This window comes from Leptopilina heterotoma, unplaced genomic scaffold, assembly GCF_015476425.1.
Source record: "Leptopilina heterotoma isolate Lh14 unplaced genomic scaffold, ASM1547642v1 Lhet_181, whole genome shotgun sequence".
Taxonomy (NCBI): Eukaryota; Metazoa; Arthropoda; class Insecta; order Hymenoptera; family Figitidae; genus Leptopilina; species Leptopilina heterotoma.
This window is the reverse complement of record NW_025110898.1, coordinates 541,611-549,664: the sequence shown is the minus strand read 5'-3', so window position 1 is coordinate 549,664 and position 8,054 is coordinate 541,611. Positions and strand designations below refer to the sequence as shown.

The window sequence follows — 8,054 nt, the reverse complement described above, 5'->3', positions numbered from 1 at the left end:
AGCGACAACTGGTAGAATTTACGCGAATTAGGTATGTACATTTTTTTTTCGGTTGAAATTCTCTGCTGATAACAAAGAAGAAACTAGGGAATTTAATAAGTTTCCCTAGATCCCCAGTTAAAAATTTAACTAGGGAATTAAATAAATTTCCCTAATTAAAATCTTAACTAGGGAATTAAATAAGTTTCCCTAGTTAAAAATTTGACTAGGGAATTTAATTTAATTTCAAGTTGGCTGCATTGTTTTCTCACACTTCGAAACATAACCTAAAAACCGCTTTCCTAACCTAAACATCAAAACTCTTCTAAAATGTTTAAATTCTCAACATTTTACAAAAGTTTTATTATCAATTAAAAACAAGTTCCCAACAACATTCCTTTTTAATATAAGGAAGAAAAAAAAATGTTTTTTCTACGATTCACGCGAATTCCAACCGGTATTCGATCATGTCTACTCCAAAATCGAAAACAAAATAGTGCAGCACAAATTGCACCTGCATCAGAGAAGGAATTAATAAATCATGTAGCTGACGATGTGGAATATCCAGAAATTCTCGATTTATCATATCCTGCGAGGCATATAAGAAATTATGAGAAAATCGGTGAATTTATAAAGAGGCAAAAAACAGTTGAAGAAAAAGCAATTGCAATTAATATGCCGAGATATTATGGTTTTACTGTTGTTAAAATGTTTGAGCACATTGTTCATTATAATTCATTGGAGCAGACACAATTTTTAACGAGAACACATATTATGCCAACAAATGGTTTACCATCATTTTATAATGATTTAATAAGTACCGAGGAATTGGATAAAATTGTTGGCAATATTAGAAGTCAAATTGAAGATGTTTTAGTTCTTGAGTATGCGAAAAGAAAGTAAGTTCTACTTTTTATTACTTCAAATTCTAATTTAAATTCAAATTTCAAATTCTTAAAATTCTAATTAATTGGAGAAAAGTATATTATTAATTCTACGCAAAATAAATTCTACACATTAGAATTAAATAGAACAAAATATTTCATTAAAATCTTTTAATTCTAAGGGATTAAATACAACATCTAAAAATACTACAGAGATTATTTTAACTAAAAAAAATTCTAAGAATAATTTTTTTATAATCAATTTTTTAATCCTTTATGCAGTTAAATAAACACAATACTAAATTCAAAGTATATTTTACTAATTTACAATAAAATTTACTTTTATTATAAAAATTTCTTCTGGAAATAACGATTTTCAATAGCAAAATTTTCAATTTTTTATCTATTATGAAAATTTATTTAAATTTTCCTCGAACATTACGGACTTTGCACTTGATAATTAATTTTAAAAAAGTAACTTTCAAACTAAAAAAAGGAGTAAAAAAAGTAGCTATCGGAAAATTAAATTTGATGACCAAAAAAACTCGTTTTAGACACTTCACAAAATTGACAAAAATTCCATTCTATTTTTTATTTTCCCGACTTTTTTCCTAATTTTCATCAAAAATATTTACTTCTTTCTTATTCTACTGCTAATAAATTAAATTCCTTCAACGAATTTTATTATTCATGAAAGAATTTAAATAATTTAATTCTTGCGAAGAATTTTAGAAAAATTTTTGGTAAAATAATTCATTTCTTTCGACTAATTTTATGCAAATTCTAATTTAAATAATTGAATTCCTGAGAAATTTTTATTATTCATAAAAAAAATTATATTCTTACATAGATTTTATTAGAATTTTATAAATAATTAAATTTCCAAGAAGAAATTTATTATTTTTAAAAATAATTGAATTCTTGTAATGAATATTGTGATTTATAAAAATAATTGAATTTTGCAAAGAATTTTATTAAAATGCCTCAAAAAATTGAATTTTCGGGAATAATTTTGTTATTTATCTTTAATAATTGAATTCTTTCCAAGAATTATTTATGTAAATAATTGAATTCTTAAGAAGAGTTTTATTAAAATCTTAAAGAATAAGAGAATTATTTTTAACAAATTTAATTAAAATTGTATTTAAAATAATTGAATAGTTGCTAAGAATTTTATTAAAATTTTCAAAAATAATTGAATTCCTGAAAAGATTTTTATTATTTATGAAAATAATTGAATTATTGCGGAAAAATTTTAATAAAATATCTTAAAAAGAATTTAATTTCTCTGAAAATTTTTGTTACTTTTGAAAATAATTGAATTCTTCATAAGAATTTTATAAACATTGTTTTAAATAATTAATTTTTTTGAAATATAATAAATATATGAAAATTTTATTTTATATAATTGAATTCTTATGAAAAACTTTATTTGTAAAAATAATTGAATTTTTCGAATAATCAATATTTAAAATAGTATTAAAAATAATTGAAATTCTTCGATGAGTTTTATTATTTATGAAAATAATTGAATTCTTGCTTACAATTTTATCAAAAAATTTTGTTAAATAATTGAATTTCCATGAAAAATGTTATTGTTAATGAAAGTAATTGAATTATTGTATAAAAATTTTGTTAAATAATTGAATTCTTTTGCAAAATTTTATTAAAATTCGTTCATAGAATTCAATTATTTGAAAATTTGTTGATAACGATTATTTATGGGAATTGAATTTTAAGAAACATTCAATTATTCAATAAATTATTTATTTGCATTTTATTTTTATTTAAATAAATGAAGATATTAAAAAATAATATTAAATAAATATTTTAAAAAATAAATATTTATTTGTAGCATCAAAAAAGAATTACCAGCAGACGTTGTATCAGATCAGGAGGAACTTCAAAAAATACAAACAAAAGCAATTATTCGTCAAATAAATAGAATTCTATTTATCGAATTATCCAGGAAATATCCACATTTACTGGAAACGGAAGTTGACATTGATCCACGTCTCGAGGCTTTCTGGACTGTTGGTGGAATGGATCCTCCAAAATCAATAGTGTATAAAAAGCGAAAATCACGTTTACTAAAAGACTATGCCGAGGATCCAATCGATCGTTATTTTCAGTATTTTGGTGAGCCCTGTCTTCAATTGCGACACGCTCTACCTCTAAGAGAAATGATTCCTCATTCAGAAACGGAAAATCCAGATTACATTGTTCCTGAATATAAATACGATCCTTTAACTGTTGGCTATCAACAAGGTATAAGACACGGGACAAATATTCCCGGTTTTTGGCCTGGTGATAAAAATGAATTTGGTCTTTTGTCCTATCATCATTGTAATTATATGACAAATAGGCCGAGAGATTATGATGATGAGGAAATTGCATTGAAAACACAAGCGATTAGAGCTTGTTATGCATGGCTTCATACGCAGGCCAATTATCAAGGTAAAATTCAAAATTTTAATTTTAAATTTCCTTTAAAATCGGTAAAAAAAACGATATTTTTGTGTGAATAACACGAATATTTCATTTAACATATTTTTGAATTATTTTCAAATGAAATTTTAATCAAATTCCTTGAAAAATGTAATTATTCTTAAAAATTGTATTAAAAATTCGTTGATAGATTTGAATTATTTGAAAATTTGTTGATAACGATTCTTTATGGGAATTGAGTTTTAAGAAATCTGATAGATGAATTTTTTTTTGTTTTAGGCTTCTCAACCTATAATGATGTGACTTATCCGCTATTGACCCAAAATGTGATCCTTAACGGACAATGGTGGTTCTTTAGTGTCTATCAATTGAACACGACTTTGTTCAGCAATCATCACATAGACGATAATCCGAAGAGAAATCTCTATTGGACAACTGGTCCAATGCAGTTATTCGAAAAAATCGAGGACAATAAAGTACATGGTCTAAATGATGAGGTGTTGAAGAATTTAATAAAAATGTACATAAATGAACCACAACAGCGAGACGTCGAAATGAAACCCTATTTAGGTTTGGACGAAAAAGTTGTCGCCGATATTCAAGATGATGAAAAAAGAAAATGGCTCGAGGAACTGTACAAGAAAATCATGTCTTGCAGAGGGAGATACCTGTAAGACTTTAATTACATTTTTAGAATTATTAATAATCTTTAACGTTCTTTGATATTAAATTAATGGCAATTTTATTTTAGAACTATGCCGGAAATCTTCCATTGGCAGGAAATCTACATGAGAAAATTTAAACAAAGACCAATGGAAAAGAAATTACAACCTTGGCAAAACCGTATAAATATTTTGCTACGAAAAATGGACGACCATCCACCCAGATATCTTCCAAAGGCTTTAAGACCCCATCCGAGGAGTAAAGCTAAATTTCAAAAAACTTTCTATCCACAGTAATTGTTTGGTACGTATTGAGGTGAATTTAAAATATTCGAATAACAATTGTGTAAATAAGTGATTATTAGATTTTTTTTTTTGCAAAAATGTCATTTAATAAATAAATTATCTAAATAATTGTGGATTATTTACAGAATTTTTCGGTGAACCGAAATTTCATTTTGACCCCTTTTTAAAAATATAAATATAAATTACAAATGATTGCAGAAATTCAATTAATTTCAAAAGTAATAAAATTCTTCGCAGAAATTCAATTGTGTTCAAAAATTTAAAAACAAAAATTATCGTCAAAATTTCAATTATCTTTAAAAATAATTAAATTCTTCTCTGAAATTCAATTATTTTCATAAAATTTAATAAAATTCTTGGCAAAATTTCAATTATCTTTAGAAATAATTAAATTCTTCTCTGAAATTCGATTATTTTAAGTAAATTTTAATAAAATTCTTGGCAAAATTTTAATTATTTTCAAAAGTAGTTTTCAATTTTCCCCAATTGAATGATTTTTAATCCATATCTACTATTTTAATGGAATTTTCCAAAAGAATTCAATTATTTAAAAAAAAATTGTAATAAAATTCTACGCAAACCTTTAATTATTTTCATAAAATAATGAAAATTTTACAGGAATTCAATTATTTACAAATTTTTTATAAATATTTTCGCAATAATTCAATTATTCTTTTCATAAATAATCAATTTTTTTTACAGGGATTCATTTATTTTCGTAAATAATAAAATTTCTTTTAGAAATTCAATTATTTTCATAAATAATAAAATTTTAACAGGGGATTCAATTTTTTTTCTTTAGGGATTCAATTATTTCCACAAATAATAAAACTCATCGCAGAATTTCAATTATTTATTTTTAATACAATTTTAATCGAATTTCTCAAAAAAATGTCATTATTATTAAAATTTTTATTAAAATTCGTCGAAAGAATTTAATTATTTAAAAATTTGTTCATAAAATTCTTTATGGGAATTGAATTTTAAGAATCATTCAATTATTCAGTAAAATATTTATCCAATTATATTTTCCAATTTTATATTTGTTACAAAACATTTTCCTCACGTTTCTGTAATTTATAAGGAGATTTTAAATAGAATAGATAAATTTTTAATATATGTAATAAATTTTAGTTATTAATATAGAAAGTCGCAAAATTTGATTTTTATTTGAATTTTATCGTTTGAATATGATTGTGTTAAGAGAAAACCCTTTGATAGAAAAATTGATGACTCCTTCATTTTCATCGGTTATTCCAACATTGTAGGTTAAACGATTTCTGAAAAAAAAACAAAGAGCGTAAAAGTAAAGATAATAAATTAATGAGTGAAAAGTAGAACAGAGTGAAATGCGAAATTTTATTTAAATTTTATTACCAGAGAAAATTACTATTTGACTTTTAAATATTGAATAAAGTGCAGTTTATTATGAATATTATGAATATTACAAACTGCATTATTATCATACATATTATATTACCGTATGCAAAAATAGAAGCATTTTTCCTAATTCTGAAAATTAAAAATTTTAAGGGACTCCGAAGAAAATATTTTAATTTTCGGTCCAAGTCGAATTCTTTTTTATAAATTTCGAATTTTAAGTTTGTATTATGCTTTTGATAACTAGTAAATTCAAGAAGCTGAAGAAAAATCGACTGGGGCCCGAAGCATCCAGAATTTTAGTAGTATTTCCGGTTGGGGTCCATTTATAAGAATTCATCATTTTTGGTTTTTTGAAATTGTTCGTAATTTTTAACTTACTTATTATAAACCACGACAACCGTCTCATCCTGTGGTGTTTCAAAAGCAAGAACTTGAATAGCATCATACAAAGGCTGAAAATTAATTTCCGTGTGAATTCTCACTGATCCAGGAGGTACGAAACGACTAAAATGTTGAATAATATAGTACAAAGGAAGTTTGAAGAACTGATCATTTTTCGCGTCGACTATTATTGAAGGAGCGTATTTATATTTTGAAAGATTCGGTCCTCCGTCTTTATTCAAGACTGGATTCAAATTTATCCAACCAGCAACCGAGTGTTGAAGGAACTAAAAAGTAAATAAATGTTTACGTGCGATCAAGTTATAGAAAACAAAGGTTCAATTGGTAATTATTTTTGTACCGCAAACATTTCCAGAATATAGTTAATCGACTGATCCCAACAACCGAAGCAGGTTTTCTTTCTGAAAACTATAAATTTCTTTTTATGTTCAAGATTCTCTCTTAGATAAGTTTTACAAAACTAGAAGACTTACGCTCAGAGGCCTCTGTCATTAGGATATATTTATTAGGATACTTTTTATGAATTTTGTCCAGAACCTTCTTCCTTGTAATTGTAGTATAATGATAGTGAACCGCAGTTCCACCAACGAAAGGTTCGGCAAGTTTATTTTTCATTATTTTCCTCACATACCAAGATATTGAATAATCAAGAGAATCATCAAAGATTAGTATTCGAGTTCCATTATGTGAAGATTCATTTATAGATGGACCTAAGTTTTGACCAATAAATTTTGCTGCTTTAGCTGGAGACCATGCCATTGTCATTTGATGACTCAATGGATTTAACGCATTTTGCGGATCATTGCCTATTGAGAGACCCCAAAATTCCATACCGAATTTACTGTATTCATCCAGAAATTTTATCAAATAGTTACTAAAAGTCTGGTAGTGTTTTGGCTTCAAAAAACCTTGAATAAATGAAATTCCTATAAGTTTAATATTTAATTCGCTGGCTTTCTTTTATAACTTACCAAATCCTGAAAAAGATTCCGTAATTTTCATCCATTTTGGTGCGGTCCAAGGAACTGCTATCAACTTTAGATTTGGATTTAATAACGCCGACTTCTGCAGGAGGGGAATTTTGTAATACAGATCCTCATCGGCAAGTGCGAAATGCTTCAGGGTGACATCATCATTAACATCGTCGAGAGTGTATTTTCGAGTTGAAAAATCTGTCCCTCCAATCGGCACTCGACCGAAACTGTATCTACTGCCTTTTTCTCCAAAATAAGAACTACAAGAAAAAGTAACTCAAAAATGATTATGAGTTCGACAATTCAAATTTTCCTTGACTTAGAATTCGAAGTCACCCAAAAATTTTGGGGTATTTGCTAAAAATTATCAAATAAAAAAAAATCCTAATATCTTACTGAATTAAATTGTCCTGAGTAGGAAGACTAACACTTTGAATATTAATAGCAGCAGAATCAGTGATTGTTGCTCCAAAACCTAAAATTGTTTGATGCTTCTTTCCACGAACTAGGGATATGATAGAACCGTTCGTCTTCAATTTGTCCATGTAGCCTTTTTTGTACCTCATTCGTTCGCCAGATTCATCACTCGCATACCAATGAAAAGTTAACTCTTCAGGAGGTCCTTGTTCTTCCATAAAGTCACAATACGTCGAATTGCAGATACAACCGTTCCCATTGTGTCCCAAACTACGAGATATACACTCCTCGGAATTACCTGTTTGAATAGTTATTTTTTCAAAATCTACATTATTTATTTTATAGGCAAAAATTACACACCTGCTGTTATACATGTGAAAATCACTAGTATCCACAGCATCATCTATTCTTAACTTATCAAAAAATTGAATTTGTTACTTATTTCCAGCTATATGTAATAGTAGAACGCGAGATAAGAATTTTTACAAAAAATGGGTTTTTCGCGAAAGGACAAAGTCATTAGTAAAGGTGATATATTGCAGAAATGTGAAAATTATCTACAAAAAATGTTGTCCAATTATCCGTATTAACCTTAGAGA

At 26.4% G+C, this 8,054-nt stretch overlaps 2 protein-coding genes across 3 annotated transcripts; one reads left to right on the top strand and one right to left on the bottom strand.

Annotated features, from left to right (window-relative positions):
- Positions 1-252: 252 nt before the first annotated feature.
- On the top strand, positions 253-4,387 carry LOC122500079 (28S ribosomal protein S30, mitochondrial). The gene is made up of 4 exons (XM_043608801.1): positions 253-878; positions 2,719-3,320; positions 3,591-3,981; positions 4,063-4,387. Exons 1-4 carry the CDS (start codon positions 403-405, stop codon positions 4,268-4,270), a joined length of 1,677 nt encoding a protein of 558 aa, XP_043464736.1. The 5' UTR covers positions 253-402; the 3' UTR covers positions 4,271-4,387.
- Positions 4,388-5,346: 959 nt separating this feature from the next.
- LOC122500072 (lysosomal acid glucosylceramidase-like) lies at positions 5,347-7,926 on the bottom strand. Of its 2 annotated transcripts, XM_043608794.1 has the most exons (7): positions 7,816-7,914; positions 7,435-7,753; positions 7,036-7,298; positions 6,538-6,972; positions 6,405-6,472; positions 6,041-6,330; positions 5,347-5,559 (listed from the first exon to the last, which is right to left on the bottom strand). In XM_043608794.1, the coding sequence occupies exons 1-7, from the start codon at positions 7,856-7,858 to the stop codon at positions 5,457-5,459; spliced, it is 1,521 nt and encodes a 506-aa protein (XP_043464729.1). In that variant the 5' UTR covers positions 7,859-7,914; the 3' UTR covers positions 5,347-5,456. The 2 variants fall into 2 exon arrangements, with proteins under 2 accessions (XP_043464729.1, XP_043464728.1); XM_043608793.1 differs by having other exon boundaries at positions 7,435-7,926.
- Positions 7,927-8,054: the final 128 nt, after the last annotated feature.